General features: G+C 34.2%; 4 protein-coding genes across 5 annotated transcripts; 2 read left to right on the top strand and 2 right to left on the bottom strand.

Moving 5' to 3' along the window:
* The first annotated feature begins 65 nt into the window (after nt 1-65).
* LOC102609301 (pentatricopeptide repeat-containing protein At5g39710) lies at nt 66-3,496 on the top strand. Of its 2 annotated transcripts, none has more exons than XM_006480071.4 (2): nt 66-2,680; nt 3,195-3,496. In XM_006480071.4, exon 1 carries the CDS (start codon nt 113-115, stop codon nt 2,411-2,413), a length of 2,301 nt encoding a protein of 766 aa, XP_006480134.2. In that variant the 5' UTR covers nt 66-112; the 3' UTR covers nt 2,414-2,680; nt 3,195-3,496. The 2 variants fall into 2 exon arrangements, with proteins under 2 accessions (XP_006480134.2, XP_015386406.2); XM_015530920.3 differs by having other exon boundaries at nt 66-2,694.
* A 1,238-nt stretch (nt 3,497-4,734) lies between these two features.
* Nucleotides 4,735-6,646, bottom strand: LOC107177282 (protein ALP1-like). The gene has a single exon (XM_015530919.3). The coding sequence runs from the start codon at nt 6,384-6,386 to the stop codon at nt 4,983-4,985; it is 1,404 nt and encodes a 467-aa protein (XP_015386405.2). The 5' UTR covers nt 6,387-6,646; the 3' UTR covers nt 4,735-4,982.
* A 1,154-nt stretch (nt 6,647-7,800) lies between these two features.
* Nucleotides 7,801-12,407, top strand: LOC102609013 (zinc finger protein ZOP1). Its single transcript, XM_006480070.4, has 6 exons — nt 7,801-8,018; nt 8,533-8,733; nt 9,216-9,297; nt 10,763-10,858; nt 10,965-11,384; nt 12,129-12,407. The coding sequence occupies exons 1-5, from the start codon at nt 8,010-8,012 to the stop codon at nt 11,336-11,338; spliced, it is 762 nt and encodes a 253-aa protein (XP_006480133.2). The 5' UTR covers nt 7,801-8,009; the 3' UTR covers nt 11,339-11,384; nt 12,129-12,407.
* A 4,768-nt stretch (nt 12,408-17,175) lies between these two features.
* On the bottom strand, nt 17,176-18,639 carry LOC102608722 (uncharacterized). Its single transcript, XM_006480069.4, has one exon. The coding sequence runs from the start codon at nt 18,475-18,477 to the stop codon at nt 17,425-17,427; it is 1,053 nt and encodes a 350-aa protein (XP_006480132.2). The 5' UTR covers nt 18,478-18,639; the 3' UTR covers nt 17,176-17,424.
* Between the last annotated feature and the right edge of the window lie 3,574 nt (nt 18,640-22,213).

The following is a 22,213-nucleotide window of genomic DNA, read 5'->3' as shown; positions in this document are numbered from 1 at the left end:
ATAATAATAATAATAATAATAATTAATAAATAAATAAACATTAAAAAAAAATGAAAAATGGCCTCTCACCAGCTTCATAATTCACGCTGTGGCTTCATCCCTATGAACTAAAATGTTTGCTAAACCCCTGAGTTTTTGGATCCCCAAAATGCCCATAATAAACCTCCAAATTCACCGTTCACTCTCCACCCTCTCAGCGACAGCCGACGCCGTCATAGCGGACAAAGCTTTAACACTCCTCAAGCGCCACCCATACCAGCTAAACTCTCTCTCTTCCGAATTTACCCCCGAAGCCGCCTTCAATTTACTCCTCAAAACTCAATCCGACCAAACCCTAACCCTAAAATTCCTCAAATGGGCTCAACCCCAACCCTTCTTCACCCCCAAACTAAAATGCCTTACCCTCCACATTTTGACCAAATTCAAGCTCTACAAATCCGCCCAAACCCTAGCCCAGAACCTCGCTGTCGACTTACCCCGCGACGATGGCAATTTCGTCTTTTCATGCCTCAAAGAGACTTACCATTTGTGTGATTCTACCTCAAGCTCGGCTGTTATTGATTTAGTGGTAAAATCCTACTCCCATTTAAACATGATCGATAAAGCTGTAAATATTGTTAATTTAGCTAAGGTTCATGGTTTTATGCCTGGTGTTTTATCTTATAATGCAATTTTGGATTCAGTTATTAGGTCTGGTAGAAATAATTGGGTTAAATTTGCTGAGGAGGTTTATAATGAGATGGGTAAAAGCAGAGTCTCACCGAATGTGTATACATATAATGTTTTAATTAGGGGATTTTGTGGTGTGGGGGATTTAGAAATGGGGTTGAGGTTTTTTAGTGAAATGGAAAAAAATAATTGTTTAGCGAATGTGGTCACATATAATACATTGATTGATGGGTATTGTAAGTTGGGGAGAATTGATGACGCGTTTAAGTTGTTGAGAGATATGGGTTTGAAGGGAATTGAACCGAATTTAATTTCATATAATGTGATCATTAATGGGTTGTGTAAAGAAGGGAGGTTGAAGGAGACGAAGGGGATTTTAAACGAGATAAGTCGGAAGGGGTTAGTTCCTGATGAGGTGACATACAATACACTGCTGAACGGATATTGTAAGGAGGGTAATCTTCACCAAGCGCTTGTTTTGCATGCAGAGATGGTGAGGAATGGGTTGTCTCCAAATGTAGTTACATATACTTCATTAATCAATAGTATGTGTAAGTCGGGTAATTTGAATAGGGCTATGGAGTTTTTTGATCAAATGCATGTTAGAGGGCTTCGTCCAAATGAAAAGACATATACGACATTGATTGATGGGTTTTCACAGCATGGGTTCTTGGATGAAGCTTACAGGCTTTTGAATGAAATGACTAAGAATGGATTTATGCCTTCAATAGTGACTTACAATGCTCTTATAAAGGGACATTGCACTGGAGGGAGAGTGGAAGAGGCTGTAGGAGTACTTCATGGTATGGCCAGGAAAGGGTTGGCCCCAGATGTTGTAAGCTATAGTACAATTATATCGGGGTTTAGCAGAAGTCAGGAGTTGGATAAGGCATTTGACACAAAGCGGGAGATGGTTGAGAAAGGTGTTTTACCTGATACCATTACCTATTCTTCACTCATTCATGGTCTGTGTGAACAGAGGAGAATAACTGAAGCTTGTGAACTTTTTCAAGAGATGTTGAGTAGAGGTATGTCACCTGATGAATTTACTTATACAACCTTGATAAATGCTTATTGTACAGAAGGAGATATACCTCAGGCTCTTCGTCTGCATGATGAAATGATCCAGAAAGGCTTTCTACCTGATGTTGTTACCTACAGCGTTCTTATTAATGGACTCAATAAACAGGCCCGGACAATGGAAGCAAAGAAGCTTCTACTCAAATTGTTTTATGACGAGTCTGTCCCAAGTGATGTGATTTATAATACACTAATAGAGAATTGCACTAATATTGAATTCCAAAATGTGGCGGCTCTTCTAAAGGGATTCTGCATGAAGGGTTTGATGAATGAAGCTGATCGTGTTTTTGAGTTGATGCTTCAGAGAAACCACATGCCTAATGAAGCAGTTTACGACATCATTATTCATGGTCATAGTAAAGTTGGAAATGTACAGAAGGCATATGATCTGTACAAGAAAATGGTCCGTTCAGGTTTTGTTCCTCATACTGTGACTATTATTGTTCTGGTAAAAGCTCTACACACAGCAGGTATGAATGAAGAGCTGAGCCAAGTTATAGAGAACATTCTAAGAAGCTGTAGGCTTTCTGATGCTGAACTTGCGAAAGTGCTTGTTGAAATCAACCACAAAGAAGGTAACATGGATGCAGTTCTTAATGTGCTTACTGAAATGGCCAAGGATGGTCTCCTTCCAAATAGCGGGAGAAGCACCTATGGGCAATAAAGTGAATGGTAGATTGAAGTACCACATTCATTGGTGATCATGAAGTAAATTCCCTCAAGTTTTCAACGGAGGAAGTCAGGTGGAGCGCAAAGTTTCCGCGGTATCTTTGTGCCTATAATTCTTCAGGACTGATAGAGAGCCACATCAAGGCAGCTGTATCTCTTCCATCTCCATTTTCCTCTGTGATGATGCCTGAATCCTTTGAAGTGCTTTGGGATTCAGTGTCTGTGACCATGTACCCCTACCATCATTAGCAACTTTTTAAAGGTGTGTGAGTTCTGGTATGTACTGCACATGGTTAAGTATTGTTTATGATATGACATAAAAGTATACTTCATGCATATAGCCTAAGTTGGACTCCATATATGCATACGACATTAGGCATGCTTAGAATAAAGAATTGATGGAGTTTGTTAGAGAAGCTTGTTTCTGTTTTTGTTCTATATTTCTGCTCATTTTATATCTTGTGATTATTTTACTTGTAGATCATAGGCATCAACCGCTGATTGTACTTCTTTTGCCCTTTGCACGTCTTTAAATTATATATACTATATGATATAAAGTAGATTTTGTGCATACAGCTCAAATTGCTTGTAATAAAGCTCCTGGAATGCCAAACTCCACCTGCTTTGGTTACATTGTGACACTTTCTGGAGCTGTTTTCTTAATCCCTGAGATGCATTTCTCCTTGTACACATGATGGCTTGTTCACATATGTGTTTCTTTGTTAATGGTTTTGATTCAAAGTGAAACTAATCAAGATTTTATTTTGGTGCTTCAGCCCTTCAAATTGGCAGCCACGTTGAAGAGGGGCACTGGTTAGTGTTTGGCCAGCTTTATCATATTCTGGATTTCTCTCTTATAAGACAGGGAACTAGAGTCAGGGAGCTTATGTCCAAGAAAGAGGGAAACAGGTTAGCAAGAATTGTATGGTGGGCTGACTGGCGACTTCAATTTGGAAGAGACTTGCCAATACAAAAATGGAATCGAGAATAAATTACATGTTGGAGCTCTTGTATTCAAGCTTATTATATTTCAAACGGTCTATGTTAAGATTAAAAAAAAAATGGCACTTCGAGCTTACATACAGCTTAGGGATGGCAATGGGCTGGGGTGGAGAGGCCTTCCCTATTCCCCACCCCACTAAAAAATTTTGTCTCCATTTCTCACCCCATGTCCCAATAAATTTAGTGGGGGTGGGGATGGGGAATCCTCATGTAGGAATGATTTTCCTATCTCCACCCCATTCTCCGTTTGCCTATTTTATAATTGGTATAAATATATAATTTTAGTAAATTTAAAATTTAAAATTTAAAAAAAATTATTATCATATTACAAAACCAAATCCCATCCTACCCTATTTTTTAAAAATTATTAAAAAAATTCTTCATTTAAGGTGGGGCTCTATGTATAAATATATAATTTTAGTAAATTAAAATTTTAAAATTTAAATAAAATTATTATCATATTACAAATTCAAATTCCATCCCACCTTATTTCTAAAAAATTATTAAAAAAAATCTTCATTTAAGGTAGGGCTCCATAGAGTCCCAAACCAGGAGGATATTGTCATCCCTAATACAGCTCCAAAGGAAGTCGCAACACATTCACGTCAACTCTCGAAGTAACTAACCATAACCATTAGTCGAATTTATAAATGTATCGTCTAAATTATTTTGTCCCAATAAGAGACTTACTGTTTCTCTAACTTGTAATGGGCTCATTAGAAGATAACAAGTCAGCAATCTTATTATAGCCTTTTCAGCATCCTGCTTCCACAACTTATCTTCTTTCCAAAGACAGTCACCACAGAGGCAGACAAAAGAAAAAAGAATGCGGCTAAATCCAATTAACTTCGCATCAATAAAACCTGTTTGTTATTCAGAATATTGGATCACAAAATCTATGACTTAAACTATCAACGGGTCAACAGGAATAAGCAACCAAATCCACATTGGTAAGATTTCTATGGCATAAATATTTCATCGGCAACGGGAAAGCAAGACAGGCACAAAGGAGAAAAGTATGTTGGTCCAAAAGATTATGCAGTGATGTACATATCACAAGTGCTCTCAGATCAGAATTAGGAGACCCATCGAAAATCAAACCAAACATATATATATATTGTCAATTCTGCAATCCAATTCCAAATGCTACAAAGTCATATTTCTACAATTTCAAAACATTATCCTATCCATGGTTTGAAACACAAGGCAATTTTTCTGTGAAGCATGCACCTATAATTATTCTGAAACACAAGGAACTTAATTTACTCTCAAATGGAGGATAAGAAAACATCACCAAATAATAACACAGGGGAATGAACTAAATTCATCTTGAGATTTTGACACATCAACTGCGTGATGGATTTACTACACAATATTTATGAACTTGTCCACAAAATCTACTTGTAAAGCTTCCTAAAACAGGATACAACATAAATGAAGCAGTTAACTACATGATATGCTTTTCTAATAATTATTCAAGGGAAGGTTAGACTTACTAAAAAGGGCATATCATCATTACAATTTCAAGAATGTTTCCATCCTCAATTCTAAACCCTCGTCTACTATCTTGTTGAAAGCCTTTGATGCAGATCATCAGCCAATGCCTGCCTCAAGCCCTCCCCAAAATAATAAAACTGCTTCTCGCTCTCAAGAACCCTTGCAGGGGTTCCATTCTCATCAGGCTCCTTCCAAATCTCCGGCTCTGGCTCCCTAGCAATCTGGCACAAGTTATGCAAAACACAGCAAGCAACAATGGTCTGGGGCGCATGATTAATCCCGACATTCAAATCCTTCAAAATCTTCCACCTTGCTTTCAACAACCCAATCGCCTCCACAACCACATTCCTCCCTTTCATCAACATCCCATCAAATAAATTCTGTGCAGGTGTTCCCGCCCCATTTGGTGAAAAGGGTGTCATTAAAAACGATAATAAAGGATAACACCAATCGCCGACTATATAAGGCCTCACATGATGACCCCTCACATTAATCGCCTTATCCCACACAATATCACCCGAAATCAACCTGTTATACAACAAACTATCCCTAAAATGAGCACTATCATCAGCCCCACCTGACGCCTTCACACAAACGTCCCAAAAAATCTTTCTATGATCAGCTACAACCTGAAGCAAGACCGAATTATACCCAAATTTACACCTATATTGGTTCTGATTCAATGAAACATGCTTCAGTTTCCCATTACCAATCTTAATATGACTTCCATCAATGGCCCCGCAAATGTTAGGCAACGATGTCAGTTCCTCAAACCCCTGGGTTGTTTCAATCAAACGACGCCGGCTAATCGGAATTTTAATAAACTCCGGGTACAATTTAGTTGCTAAAAGACGAGTGACCATGTTAGTAATTTTGGAGATCAAGTAGGGTTCAAGAGAGTACCGAGAAGCTAGGGCTTTAGCAGAGAGGCCGTGAGCGAGACGGGAGAGGACCATAGCGACGGCATAGTCGGACGGCAGAGAGAGGTTGGAGGCGGCGATGTAGGGTTTTAGCTTCTCAACGACGGTGGTGAAGACCGGATACGACAAGCCGTAGAGAGACCGCCAGTGTGCTTCGCGGAGAGGGGCTTCCAAAGACCAGATGTGTTCGGTGGTGAGCGCGCGGAAGGCAGCGACGGAGTAGTCAGATGACGGCGAAGCGGCGTCGTTCTTGGAACTGGAAGCTGCTGCGGTCGCTGATGCTGACGCGGCGTCGTTTTTGGCGGCGGAGGAGGAGGAAGAGGATTTTTGTTTGGAGGCGGAGAGGAACGAGAGGAGGGAGGAGAGAGTGAAGAAGATGAGGGGAGCGGCGGAGGATGAGGTGAGGAGGGAGGTTGATGACGTGGCGGATGAAGTGGAAGATGCGGCGGCGGCGGCGGCGGTAGTGGAGGAGAGGAGGGAGGTGGCGGGGTCGAGGGAGTTGTGGAGATGGAGGAGATTTGAGAGCATTAGCATGAATGTCTCGTCCATTTTGATTTTGAATGAGTAGGAGACCGGATTTCCGATTAATGTGAGCTTCGAGAGATTAATGTAGTGGTTGCTTGTTAGGTTTTGTCGCTCCGCCCGACGGGGTCATGACGGCGGCTCACGCGCGGATTTATGGAGCCGACGAATCCGAATTTTTATATTGAGCAAACCGAAGCGTCGAATTTGCCGATGATTTGGACGGGAGAAAAAGAAATGCAATCTGGTTGGACCGTGGCGGGTTGGATCCTTGTTCTCAATTTTTCAAATGTAAATTGAGTCCCTAGATTTTAGTACTACCAGAAATATAAACATAATTTACAATAGTTTTCACATAAGTCTCTGATTAGTCCCAATTCTTTGAGTTTCAATTTCACTCTAATTAATATATATGGCATTCATGAAATGAATAATAGAATAGAATAATACATAATTTTAAATTTATTTATCAAATAGATGAGTGATATATAATATTGAAATTCAAGTTCAGTCTCAAATAATAAGTTTTTTAGTATTATTAATCTTTTAATGTAATTCTAATCATTCTAAAATTTTATCTTAAATAATTTGATATGTCATATTATAATGTGTTATTTATGGTAATTTTTTCTTAGTTTTATGTGAATTAATTATATTTCTTCACCGTTCACTTAACAAAACTACACGGTAATGAATTTTTTAAAATGTCTAGCACTACTTTTATTTCTCTTTTTACTATACTTCTTTTCATTACATATTAAATGTATTTGTTTGAAATCGAATCTTTAAACTCTTAAATACACTAGAAATAGGATCACTTAGGAGATTGCAAAAATGATCTATATAAAAGATCAATTTAATATTCATTATGTATTAGAACATTGAAGATTACTCGGAAAGAATTTTTGCATATGTAATTTTTATCTTTTATGATTAATGAAATTTTTTACTTTTTTCTGTAAAAAATATGTCTTCCGGTAAAATAAAATTGTAAAGCCCCTACTCTATGTGATTGGAATAAAAATTCTATTTTTCCCTTTATTTTTTTCATTTTTATTTTTTATTTTTGAGAGTATAACGATCGAGGCTTAAAAAAAATAAGTTATTATTTGTAGTTTTAATATTACGGAGGTACTAAAATATTATTACCCAAAAGATAATGCAAAAGAGTGATGATACAATTATATCTTGTATAAATTAATTTGACATTAACTCATAATAAAAAAAATCATGTGAATTAAATGATATGTAATCCAACTAATTAAATCATTATATATCAGTTTGTAATAAAAAAAATTATGTAAGAGTTTATAAATAAATTATTATTCAATTGAAAGAATATTAATCTTTTAAATTTATTATCAAACAGACGAGTGATATATGTATTAATACTCTGTTTTTCGAGTAGAGTTTATTTATTATAAGACTCCCATTAGAGTATGTAATACAACCCGGTTTGGTTCGTAGACAAACCAAACAAACCAAACCCGCTCTGGCTTGATCGTTTCAAAATTCTTCGACGAGAGAGGGACTTAGATTTTAGGGTTTAGAACGCTTCTTTCATCAATTAGTGGTGATAATCTGAGTAATTGGCATTCTCTTCCTAAGATTCCTTGCGGTCAATTACACCGGAAAACTTAATTTGCCACCATGACGGAGGTATCTTCATAACCATCACTGTGCTTCGAACTCTGATCACAAATCTTTTTTATTGTTTTGCTTTTGGCTTTAATTAGTCACTATTTTGAAGAAAACCATATTAAATTTGGATAAAAAACTGAAGCTTTAACCAAATTTTGATATGAAATTTGAAAATTTTGATGTAGTATCATGGATATTGGTGAATGGTTTTGTATTATTCAATGCTTTCTAGTATACAGTTGTTTGCTAGGACAATGATGATGTTTTTCCTCTTCGAGTAGTTGATTTTTATGGAGTTTAGTGTGTTTTTAAGAAAGTTGTGCTTTCTGAATTATGACTTACATCATTTTGTGACTATGCTTACCTCTATTAGAATTGTTTGTCTGTAGGTTACTGAATTTGATTCTTTTGACAAGTTTTCTATTTTTGAGCTGTGATTATAAACCCTATAACATGCTTAGGAGTTACAGATGAACTGATCTCATTCTTGGATTTCTTGTTTCACACTTATGTTTTTTTTTCCCCCCTGCAGTATTGGGTTAGCCAGGGTAACAAATGGTGTGATTTTTGCAAAATCTACATATCGAACAATCCTTCCAGCATTAGAAACCATGAGCTTGGTCAACGTCATAAGGAAAATGTACAAAAGAAGCTTGCTGATATGAGGAAAGAGAATGCTGCCAAAGAGAAGGAGCATAAGGAGACAGCCCGTGCCCTTGAACAGATTGAAGCAGTAAGTGTATTTTTGGCACATTTCTCTTTCAAGATGGTGGTCCTTTGTTAATGGTGCGAAATTTTTTAAGTTTTGCATACAACTTAATGTTTTATTGCCTGGACCTTATTAAACTTGAAAATGCATTGAGATGTATCAATTTTGATAACTTCATCTTTTGGTTTTACCATATACTTTTTGGATTCATATCTAAGGTGGGAAGATATGAAAAGTTCTGATTGATTGAAGAGTTTAGCTAATAAAGTAAATTATATTGCAAATATCTACTTTCAAGACTAGCATGCAACCCAAATCTACCTAGTTTTCAAGATTAGGATAAAATTTGGTAAACTGCAATTCAATAGGCTGTGGAAATAACTTTCATGAGTCTGTGATAAGTTCTTTCGTTTTGCACATATTCTTTTACTGAAGTACTACTGGAATATGCGTGTTTACATTTTTCGTCGAGCTGATTTTTTGCTTTCATTTTCAATGGCTGCCAGAAAGCCAAGCGTAGCTATCAAAAGGATCTAGCAAATCAGGAGGCCAGAAATTCTAATGCTGTTGCTTTGAATGATCATGAGAGTAAGTATGAAGTGCATCTAGTCATCAAAATTAATTCTACTAGCAAGAAAAGTTTTGACAGCATAGAAATAATGTAATTAAGTCTATAGATAGCAGATAAACTTGTTTGTCTGATTTAATGAGTTGTTAATGAGTTGTTGCTTGAATAAGTCAGTCCCCGAGGTTGCACAATCCTTCATCTCTTTTAGGTCTACACAGGGCTATTAGTTGAACTAGGCTTCCTGCTGACAGCTTGACTGATCAAGATTGCTGAGGTTTGATTGCTAAGTGAGGCAAGCTTGGGAAATACTTGTGTCAGTTTGATCAGGTTCTGTAATGGTTGAGTCAGATCTGATGCCATTTTAAAGTTGTGGTCTTGCAAAGCATTTAATTATAGGAAGCTTCAGAAGAAACTTTTTAAAATATTAGTGAATTAACATTTTGTATTATGTGTCTCTTATTCATTAGCACTGGTTGGAGGTTAGCAATATAGCATAAAGTTAATTGTGAAAGAAAGTTTAGCCAATATAGCATAAAACAAACTGCCGCTTGTTTTTTTTTTTTTTCCTTTTAACGTTTTCACTTTTCACGTGCTTTTGTTTTGACTTTTGCCTTACTTTAACTTTTGCTTTTTCTTATTAATAAAATAATAATAAATAAATATAATTTTTTAATTTAATAAAATATTATATATATATGTATTTTTTTTACATTATAATTATTAATAAATTTATAATTTATTATAACTAATAATAAATATTTAAATATGAATAAATTTCAATAATATTAATTTAAAATTAATAATAGTATAATAATAATATAAAACATTAATACAATTTAAATATATTAATATAATCTTTTAATTTAAATTAATAAAAAAAAATTAATACAGTACAGTGTAGTACCAAATATTGTATAGTATTATTATAATATAATGCTAATGCAATACATCATAATACAATACACCAGCATTAAAATAATGCAATACAGCATAATACAATATAGTGTGCCAAATGCACCCTAACTGTTTTAGGCTATGCAAAAATTGCAAATATTGAGTTGCTACCCAATAATAAGATGCATGTTTTATTTTCCCCACCTTTGGCAATATTAGTTGGGAGTAATGGCCTTATGTTGCTTTGGTTGTTTCACCCTGTTGTCTCATTAACAACCTTCTGACTCTAGGTTTGATCTTCTAATTGCCACTGAATAGACCAGCAAAATTCTGCTTAGCTCCATTTTGTGAGTGGTTGTTATTCCGTAACCAAAGGGTGTGGCAGTCAACCATATAGACATATGTCCTTGAATCTCTGTCAGGTCTATCATCTGCTTAATTTTATTGAATAGGTCTCTTTTATTGTGAAATCTTACAGTAACATCTTACATCAGAGTTGATTAATGCTTCCAAAAAAATAATTAATTAATTAATGTTTTTTTGTCTTGATTGTATTAATAATATCACACTAATACAGCTCAATGATTACAGAATGGGACTATGATGGCACTTCTGGCTATTACTACAATGAAAGCAATGGTCTTTATTACGATCCAAAATCGGGCTTTTACTATTCTGATGCTATAGGTATGGAACCATGTTGGACTTTTGACCTGGGGCATTTTTTATTCTTTAAGATAATTTCTTAGATGATAGGTTGCTTGCTGTATTTACCTAAGAAGAAATGAAACAGGCAATTGGGTGACACAGGAAGAGGCGTATGCTGCCATTCCGGCTTCATCAGGTTCCAAACATAGACCCACCATGAAACATCCATTCCCAGCTTTCGGAGGAGGATCGATTGTCGAAAATAAGGATTCTGCCAAAAGTCAAAATGGGCCTGCACGGGGGCCGGTTGTATCATCTTATTTAAACCCAATGAGATCTGTGAAAGGTGCTCCTTCATCTCTTGCCGTTGGCAAGAGAAAAAGGGAAGATAATAAGCTAAAGAAGATGGCAAAGCCTGTATCTAAAGAAGAGGCTGCTGCAATTAAAGCAAGGGAGGCTGCGAAGAAGAGAGTTGAAGAGCGAGAGAAACAATTGCTTGGCCTGTACCACTCTCAATAAATCATAGTTGCTGAAGAAAGCTTCATTGTTCTTATCACCATTGGGGGTATGCTTCAGCTTTTTATTTCATTAGTTTCTGCTGTTTTATCTTGTGGTTTTTATTCACTATGAATGTGTAAATTGATGGATTATTTAGCTTTACCAGAGAAGAGAAAAGAGGGGGGGGAAAAAAAAAGTGCTATCCAGCTTAAACTGCTTGAAACCTTCACTTATTTTCTCTTGCTATTATGATTATGAGCTAGCCAATGGACCATAGGTCTGAGTTACTAGTAATGGCATATATTAACTGCTAGAATATATTGAGAAAAATGCACCTCCTACGTTGTTAGGTACCGACTAAGTTACCCTTTTTATTTATTTATGCCTTGATGTGAGTCCGAGTTTCCACTATGACTAAGGCCGAAATTGACCTCTCGAAGGAAACAAGGATCTTTAAGGAAACAGTTGAAGTCTTTACCAAAAAATTGCTAAATCCTTACTTTTGTTTATGTGGTGAAAGCCATAGCGTCACTCTTGATAAAAATGTTCTAGATGGAGAAATATGAGAAATGACTATAAACCAACTATATGATATAGGAATGGCCTATATTAGGGTGGTAAGACTGGAAGGAGTTTCAATCTACACCAAGGGCGAGTGACCTCCAAGCAATCATATTCATTTGGGGCTTATTACATTGCATCTTATTCGTTTGGATTTCTGTTTATTCTTGTCCTTGGACCTCACAGCAAATAGAAGAATGTTGCTGGAAACCAGGCCACATTTGATCTCTTTAATTGATATTTTATGCAGGAAACAGACGATAGATTTTGACAGGTCACAAGATAGACAAAATTACTATGCCCGACTTGCAAGTTACACTAGAGTTGGAAGTAAAATGAGTTGCTATCTGGTGTCTACCAACTGCATTTCCTTATTGTTGTAGCATAATGATTCTTCATAGGAGAAGATTTGGTGAGTGAAGAACTACATACTGTTATGTAATACCTGTTGCTGTGACATGATTTGCAGCTTTCGCTTAAAAAGTTTGTACCTGTTTTCTCGGTTGATGAATGAGGCGATTGTACATTAGTCGTTTGCTTACCTATTGGTAATCAAAATAGACTAGAACCAGAATGAGCTGAAATTAAAATGTGGTTGGAAACAACAATCAGATAGCTATAGGAATCGAAATTAGTTTAGGTTGTATTTCCATTAATGTGTTTACCTTGCCTAGGAATTGTAATGGACTGTTTTAAGTTACCAAATTATCTCAGTTAATTTTTGTCCTAAGTAGTAGTAGTAGTAGTAATAATAATAATAATAATAATGGTATTAGCAGTAGCAATAGTACCTATTTGTAGATATTTCAAAACTTATGGGTATTTCTATAAATTCTATAAAGCATTGAAATCAAGGACAAAATGACAAAATGACAAAATGCTGGGTAATTTGGAAAATTGAGTTGTGGTAAAAGGGTTTATCTATAGACTGGGAACTTGGTTTGCAATTCATGAGACTCAAGTTCTTATTCTTTAATCTCAAAAATATATGGATTTCATTTTTTTAATTTTCATTGCCTCTCTTTAATGAGTAAACAAAATCAATCCTTCCAATTTCGAATTTTCATTCTTCAATCCTACGAGTAAACACAGGTTAAAAGGTAAGTGCCACGTCTTACAACTTGTTCGCGACAGTTTGAAGAATATTAGAAGCATGCCAACATCTGATTTAACCATGCTTAAATGTGGAAATTGATTTGATGAACATTATTCATAATTGATAAATAAACAAATCTCTTGGACAAATTCTATTGCACATTGTCGCACGTCCCATCAGTTGTAACGAAAAAAACAAATTATACAAAAAATTCTGTTAGTAGCAGGGTGCAATTACAATGCAACATCTCCAAGGAATATCGGCCACATTTTCTGTCATTCGTATTAAGTTATTTACAACTTACGTAAGCTTTACAAAAAATTATGAGACATGTAACATCTAAAATCTATGTTGTTTCTAAGTTTAGTTCAAACATTGAATTGGTCTGTCGGAGGACCGGAGCCCTGAAGTCAAAGTCATCAGCCGGGAACTGTGTCATCAACAGTAAATGCGGAGCACATGGTGCCTGTTCTGGTTTTAGGGACTTTAATTCTGCACCACATGTGTTGGACCTTTGAAGCATTTCTCGTCTTATTTATATAGAAGTAAAAGATCCCATTTCCACTTGAGCTTTTAATGTAAAAGTTGTCCATAACAAAAAAATTTGTGAAATAAAATAAAAAAGAGTATATATGTGGTGTTTGTATCGATGGAGTTGATGCATGATAGACAACTTCCTTTTGTTAGATAAGCAAGAAAAATATATATATATATCAGTGGGTTTTTTTTTTAACAACTAATTTATATTTCATATATCAAGTTTAAATTAAAAATATGCCTATTTTAGAGCTGCTTGAAGGTGGAGTACAATCACAACCACACACACAAAATGATAAATAATAAAAAAATTTATTATTACTTTGATTATGTAGTTATGAAATGATACTCTATCTTAGAGCGGTTCTAAAATAACCGAATTCAAATTAAATATTATATAATTTAAGATAACATTTTTATGATAATTTATTAAATATCTAGCATTACTCTGCGCAAACAAGAAGAAAGCAAAAGTTACATCACCAAAAGGAGAACTACTTTTGAGAGTTGGTCATGAAAATGGATAAAAATCACGGGCTCGATTGATCTCTAATCCATGCTTGCTTATAGCACACCCTCTATGATACAGGAGGCTCTTTTGACTGACCCTTTTAACTTTTTTTCAAAGTGCTTTTCTTTGTATTAAATGCTGCCACTCAAGCACGTCCATAATAAGTGTTAGTAGGTAATTTAGGTCATTGTTTCATTATAGACAGTCTGCGTAGAAAAATCAGTCAAAGTTTGAGTTCCAAGTCAATGGAAGAAGCTGATCATGAAGTGGCTCTAAACTTGTAGATCAAGTGAGAGAAATGAAAATGACAACAAGAAATTAAGCACATAAAACCGCAATAAAAATCAGAAAGATGGGCGGCAATAAAAAGTGAGTGCAAGGATAAATGATAAACTTATAGTTTTCTTTTAGAGTGTGCGCGGAGGTAGTTGGGCTGCCAAAACCTAACTACTAAGGTGTTTGATAACACTTATAGCTCAGTTTTGGCAACTTAGTAACTTTTTTTTGCCAACTTCTACTCCAGAGCTGTAGCTTCTACTCTACAGCAGCTGCAGCTTAAAAGTTACAACACCTCACTCCCAAACATACCCTTTAATTAATTTCTTTAATTCTTTAATGTAAACATCTACATATTTTAAAAATACAGATTTGAACTAATATGTTACAGTTGGACAATATTGTTTAACATCTATTGTTAAACATCTACATGAGAAAAAGACTCGTGTAGAAAAAATCTATTTGAATTTGATAAAAATAGTGTTTTGATCCCACCGAACAATAGAATTTGAACACAAATTATGGTATGGTTCCTATACCCTTTATATGAAACGTCAATTAATAGCAACTCCAAAAAAAGTGGACACTCTAGATATTTCTTCGTTGAAGGATCTCTCGATGAGCATTGTAGTGTATAAATCATTAAAAATCTACCTTACGCTTGACGAGATGAGTTGATTACCAGTGACCAATACATCATACGATATATTTTTGACCAAAATTATATTAGATTATGAAACGAACTACTCATGCATTGCTCACAATGATGAATTGGCTATCATTATCACCAACAACCATGCAAAATTTGGGTACACAAAAATAATCACCAAACACCAATTCATCGTCGTCATCATTACCACTATCATTATCTTAAATGAGACAAGATTTTATTGGCATATATTGAAATCAAAATATGCATTATCAATGGCCAAATATATTTATATGTACTCACACACAAACAGAGAATTGCGTTCTCCTGGTCTCCTTAATTTCATTTTTCTCTTGTAACAACCTCTCTAAGGAATTAGAGATTAAAAAGAGAATATTTACAATGATTACAGAATTTCATGTGGGTTCCTTTATAATCGACATCGCAAGCTTAGCCTTTTTATAAAGCTAGCTAGTTTTAATTGCTTGCATGGCTGGTCTCCCCATTCTTTCCCTTTAGGATTATGACTGTGGGCTTTAGCCTTAAAAAGGAATCACATCGTAGCGTTAATATTGATATTAAGAGTAAGAGTAAATGCACGCATGACAAAATGATAAATTATACGCCATGATTTATTTTTAATATACTAACATTTTTTGTAATTAGCCTAATCGCCTCATCTGAACTTTTCTTAGATCCATCTTTTATGATGGTAGCGTATTAATTTTTGTCTTTATTATTCATGTCGAACTCTTTTATAACTTATAGTCTAAGTTTAGCCATCATCTAATACACGAGTTTAAGAAAATATGAACATTTTTTTCTATGTTGTGTATAATAAATTGAATTCAAAATGTTTTGAGTTTGCTTTGGCCATACTTTCATGTTTAACGTTGGACCAGTATCCGTTGGGATCGACTGGGCATCTAGAATTTGAAACAAACTTTAATTTGTCTTGAACCGTTGTACATTTATGTAGTATCATACACGTAACCTAAATAAAGACCATACATTTTTTTCTCCTTTTGTCTCTTTATTTTTCCTTTTGACCATAATTCCATCAGCCTTCCTTCACCGAAAAAGAGAAAAATTCAAAACAGGAAATTTGCTCACATGAATGCAGTAAATGAACTCATTTTGAAGGGTCATTGCCGCAATTTCGTGGATGCAATAATCGCATCACGACACACAACTTAAGCCAATCTTGTTTGGCATTTAATTAAGCAAATCTAACTACATGCTCGAGCAACATCTATTTGATTTTTTATTTTTCAAGACAAAAAAAATCGATGGCCGTGTCTACTTTGTGCTCATCTTTTTGCAACTTTAAAGTACAAAAAGAAAATGCTACAGGTGACATTAGCAACATATTTTAAGACACCACACATGCTTAAGGCTACAATACTTTTTAAACAAGAACCCTTGTTGGGCAACAATTCATAATTGCCTTCTGTGGAGTGATGGAGAAATCATGGTCACAAATTGTAGGACAAAGGCTTTTTATTAATTAATTTATTTATTTGGGTGGGTTTGTTTGGATTATTTGTTTTTTCCCTTTTGATTCTTTCACCCTTTTGTTTGACTAATAAAACCAATTAATCAACTTTACACTGTTTAGCAGCATCATTACCATAATTATTCGACAACCGTGATGATTATATTTTAGAACTCTCGCTCTTTCCAGCCATGTGTTGTTTGCAAATATTCCCTTTCTCTTTCTCTTTCTTTTCTTCCTTTACCAACTCATGTCGTGGTATCATTCTTCAAACATTTATAAACTTTCCTCCTGTTCTAGCTGGGAATGCTTAAAATAATTACAATTAATTGGTGGGCTTTAGAAAGTAATGAATGATCTTAGGTTCTTTCATACATATGTATATTACAAGCAGAAATTTAATAAAATTATTCTTTCCGTTGTAATATAGTCCAAATTTAATCCCTCACTAACAATGTACAGAGATTAATGAGAACTATATGCACAATTATGTGTGTCTATTCCTCTCATGAGTAAGATTTTAAGGTCGTCTACGATGAATTATTTTTGTACTGATATTTGATGAAGTGAAATAGTAAAGACTTGTCAAATCAAATCAGTTCGCAATTAATTAGCCCTCTTCCAAAAAATAAAAAAATAAATAAGTTCACAAGTCAACAAATGAACATCATCTTGGCTCGAACTTTTTGATCTCATGCATCTCATGTACATCAATCCAAAAAAAAAAAAAAGATTTTTGAAAATCTTCCGTAGTCCTCTTTATATGTGTCTTTTATATATGACTGATACAATTTCCTACCATATATGTAAAGTCCAGTTCATGGATAAAGACACCATAAAAAGGAACAAAAATAAAACACAATAAATTGATGATGATGAAAACATCAATAAATTAAATAAAAAGAATCATACTCATATATATATATAGGCGTGTGTATATATAAATGTATATTTATGATCAAGATGATCAGACAGCGCAGATTCATACACGTGGCATAGACCCAACTCCTCTGGAAATGTCGTGCACGCCACCCGGATTGAAGCCTAGGCATCCCAGCAAGCCTTGCTTGTACGGCAAAAATGTCTTCCTCTTCAACTCCTCCGACACCGCCCGGTTCGCCGTGTAATGCAACTCATGGGCTGACACCGGGGGCCGCCGCCGTGATACTGAACCGGAGGAGCTGTCGGTGGACCGGAAGCTTGAGTTCTTCGCATCATCAACCATCACCTCTTTCTTGGACAAAACGGCAAATTTTCTCAGGGGATCCGGGCTTGTTGCCCTGCCTTCAGAAGCACTTCTGAATAAAAGATCCTTCAGCTTCCACTTTTTGTTCGAAAATGAAATTGCCGATAGAATGGAAGACGCATACGATTTTGAGTTATTACTATTACTACGGCTTCTTGTTGAAGTAATAATAATTCTTGCTGCCTGCGAGTTATCTTCTTGTTCATCTATTATGTCCGAAACCCTGATCGGAGACAATGATCGGGTTCCTTTTCTTGAACTACAAGAATAATCCGTAACCCTCTCTCTGCCACGATGTTGAACTTGATGATCAGCTCCATCAAACGGATTAGGATCTTTATTTCTCGGCGGATGATTATTATATTTTCTTGATCTCGAAGAAACTGGCTGCCGCGGAGATGAGACCGTGCTGGAAGCTGATTCGTACCCGGCTGGTAGCTTCAGAGGGCGAATCTTGCCGCCATCAAAGAGCTCATCAGCGGATAAGGAAGTTCTCTCAAGCTGCCCACTGAAGTCAAACTCGAAATCTTCATCTTGATCTTGATCGTCATCATCTGTGTCATGACTATTCATTCGGTTACTACTTGTGGATAAAGAATGATCATTGAGGTCGCGATAAAAGGCGGAGATACGAGTAGGGCTAGCGGGGGCACTGAAGAACAAGCTGTTGCCGAATCTTTGGGGGCTTGAAGGAGCAGTAATGTATGGAGATGAACAATTGCTGTCAAAGTTGAAGTCCATAGACGTTGGTGCCGCCGCCGGCATTGGCATCACAACTTCCATTTCCATGTTGGTTTTCTTGAGGAAAAATTTGAGTGATGGGAACAAGTGGGAAAAGGGGAGGTGAAAGGGAGGAAGAAGAAAGATTGACTAAAGAGACTCGAGAATTTGTGATTGAGAGGGAAAGAGGGAGAGAGAGAGAAAATTGTGTGATGAATAATGAAAATGAGAGAAGCAGCCCCTGCACTGCCCTTTTATAAATCTATGCACCAAATAAGTTTGTGTGATATAATTATTTATTATTACAATTATTATTTTTGTAGGCTTAGATGTTGATGTTTTGTTGGTTTTTATTTTACCATTCCACTTAGCCTTTGGCCATCCTTTTGATTTGTTGCCATTTATTCTTTATTGTATTGTGATTTTGGATTTTTCTTCTTTATTTTTGTTAAAAATTTGGCACCCAAGGGCCAATATTCAAAATGAATATATAAAAATTACATGTGTGTAGATTTAGGAAAACTTAATTGGGTATGGATCGATGAAGTTTCCTGAATGCTGACCAAAGAGGTTCTTTGTTAAATTAACCAATGGAATAATAAATTAATCAAATAAATTGAAGCCAACTCAAATTGGACACTTGTTCACGTCTTTTTTTTTTTTTTTTGTAATTCTCTTTGCTGCCCCTTGTTTAAATATTAAAAAGAAATACGATGACTATTGATTAAGAGTGATGTTTTTATAAGGTGGTGATTAGCTAGCTAAGTGTGTTCCTTATTTTGATTATTAAATTGTCAACTTGGTATTAAAAGATATGATAATTGGGTTTTCTAGTTAGGACCATTCTTACTTGCCCAAAATTCTATCCCTATTCCTTAGTTTAAAAGAAATTAAGTGCCTAAAAAACGTGTCAAAAACGTTTCAGTTTTGATCGTTAGGTTGGAAATGAGGAGTTATTCGCTTGCAAAATCAAATATATTATGAACTCCAAACAAATTAAAACTTTTGAGCTCTCTCAATCTGATCATTTGCTTTCTCAAAAGTTTTATTTGGGCTAATTAAAAAATTTTGGTGCAATAAAATCATCATTGTACTTTATCTTTTTTTTTTTTTAAAAAAAAAAAAAAGGTGTTGGATACTCAGATGCATCTATTTTACAATGAATTTACTTTAGGATCATTTTACATTTATGAATATCCGATAATTTTTTTAATGAGTTTTATACTTTGGAAAATTGTGAATAAAATAACTAGTCAAACGGGAACAGAAGACTTTTGCCATTAGCTGCTGCAAAATTCTTGACTTCAATATTCTCTATTTAAAAAATAACAATAATAATAATAATAATATTTTTTTTAGGGAATAGCGTGAATTAATAATTTTTAATTCTATGAATTATAACAAAAGTCCAAATATCCACCGTTTGATGCACAAATGGTGGGTGGTTGACACTTGACACATTGCTGATGTAAGAATTAATTATCAAATTTTGTGTTTGATCAATAAATAAATTAATACACCCAATGCCAAATGGAGAGTTGTTTGCAAAGGAATCATCATCCCAAGTCAATTCTTGGTCCAAAATAATACACCTAAATCAGATATTTTACTCCTTGTCATTAAAAAAAAAAATCAAATATACATATTTTACTCAATTTGGCAGCACTTTTATATTTTATTTAAGACCTTATATTGTATTTACGGGGATGCAAACTTATTCCAATCATATAAAACGACATTGTTAGTAAAATGAAATCTTCAATTCTCACATTGTGGCTAACCCAATTCCTACCTCATGTTAAAAAGGTTAATTGGCATTTTAGTCCTTAATTGCTAGAAATTAATTAACTTTCGGTTGGTTTTTGTGTTTTTGAAAATAACCACAAAAAATTAGTGTTGTTGATATTTCTATTAGTGTTAAAAGTTATTTGTTTAGGTACGAAAATTATTTATAATTAAGGACTCCTACCTTTACTCATAAGATTGAATAAAAAAATAATTTTCTTAGTAAGAAGAGTCGTAAATTAATAACTACCCTAAATTAAATAAAGAAAACAAAACAAAACAACAAACAAACAAACACTGGCTGCCTTTCCTTGATATTTCTTCGCCCACATTATCTAGAAGATCGGAATTAATTAAATAGCATCAATATGGTAATTAAATAAGAACAAGGATGCCTTGTAAAATATTCTATTGTTAGAGGTGAACATTTAACTTAATATGGCATTAAAAATAATTTTTACACCTATCAATTCATTGATCCACTTGAAAAGCCGGCCTATCGATAAATATTTTAATAATAATTTCACAGTTTGGTTTAACATTTATAATTTTATGCTCTTATTAAGTAGCAATCTTCGTGAAAAACATCTTATGTTGCTACTTAATCCAGCACTCTAAATTTTTTTTTGTAAAAAAAAATATATATATAATTTCTCCTTTTTTTCAATCAAATCCTACAAATCACTTAAATGATTAAGACTTGTGTTTGGCAAATGATTCCCCTGTCTAATAATTACGTTATTGTCTATTTTAGTTAATTATTTTATTTTTGATTTTGACATTTGTATCAAATAATTGTCGATTAAGTGTGCCACTCTTTGATTTAGCCCGTATTTTCAACCGGCACTTCTTTGTTTATTGGCTGCATTTTCCACGCTATCCCATATTTTATTTTAGGATATTAAAATCAAAATTTAAAATACATTATTGTAGGCTATTAAAATCAAAATTTAAGATACATCATGTCGTTATCAAAGGAAAGCCCCCACCCGAATTTAACTCCAAGGGTAGAGGGGTCAAAGATATCAATTTAAATTTTAGTCACCTCTATATATATATTTTTTAAAAAAATAAATTAAAAAGAATAATGATATAGTTATAATTTTTTTTTGTATAAAATATTTTATAAGAATTGATATGGCATGAAATGAATGGTTAAATAAAGACTTCACTTGATTCACATAATTTATTTTTATTATTTTATATTTTCATTAAACTAATTATGTTATGGTAGATTAGTTTGATGCAAGAATTTATAACTGTAACATCACTCAGTTAAAAAAAAAAATCAAACATATATCAAAACTGAAAAATTGTAACGAAATGGGCTACTAATAATAAGAAATTAAACTACATAGTATATTTTAATTTTCATATTGATACGTGGACAGATTAATTAAAAGTTGTCGTTATATCCGAATCATTTCTTTCCAAAAATTAATTCTGATTTATTGAAGTTATGCTGTTATAAACTAAGTTGATAATTTCTTTAGATTTAGTTATATATTAATTTATTTGTCTTGGGTTCTTTTTTTTTATATATATATTTGACTTGACAGAATGGCAATTTAGGTTCCCTTGATGGATTGATTCATTGAACATAAAATTCATTCATTTTTTTTGGTGTAAATTCATAAAATTTATTAGCAAAAGATCATATGAGTAATGAAAACCGGTACTTAAAAAGATAAATTAAGATTTGACTATTGTATCAGCAGCTAAATAGCACCATGAAAACAAGCAACCATTGTGAACCACACTCATTTGATGATTCTTAGTGCGTGATTATGATAATATTCTCACATAATTAGTGAAACTCACAACCACCTAATTTGACTCCCAAATTATGTCGAATAAAATAATCCAATTACAAAACATGTGAATAATTTGACGCAATATTTATTGATGAAAATTTGGAAATGTCAAATCAAAACTTGCTGATGCACCTAAGATTCTATCCATAATTATTAAGCAGCTTAGCATGATGTTCTGACAAGAATTGACTAAAAATTATAATTTT

This window comes from Citrus sinensis, chromosome 8 (genome assembly GCF_022201045.2).
Source record: "Citrus sinensis cultivar Valencia sweet orange chromosome 8, DVS_A1.0, whole genome shotgun sequence".
In the NCBI taxonomy this organism is placed as follows: domain Eukaryota; kingdom Viridiplantae; phylum Streptophyta; class Magnoliopsida; order Sapindales; family Rutaceae; genus Citrus; species Citrus sinensis.
Note: the sequence above shows the minus strand (reverse complement) of the source record. Positions and strands in the feature narration are given on the sequence as shown.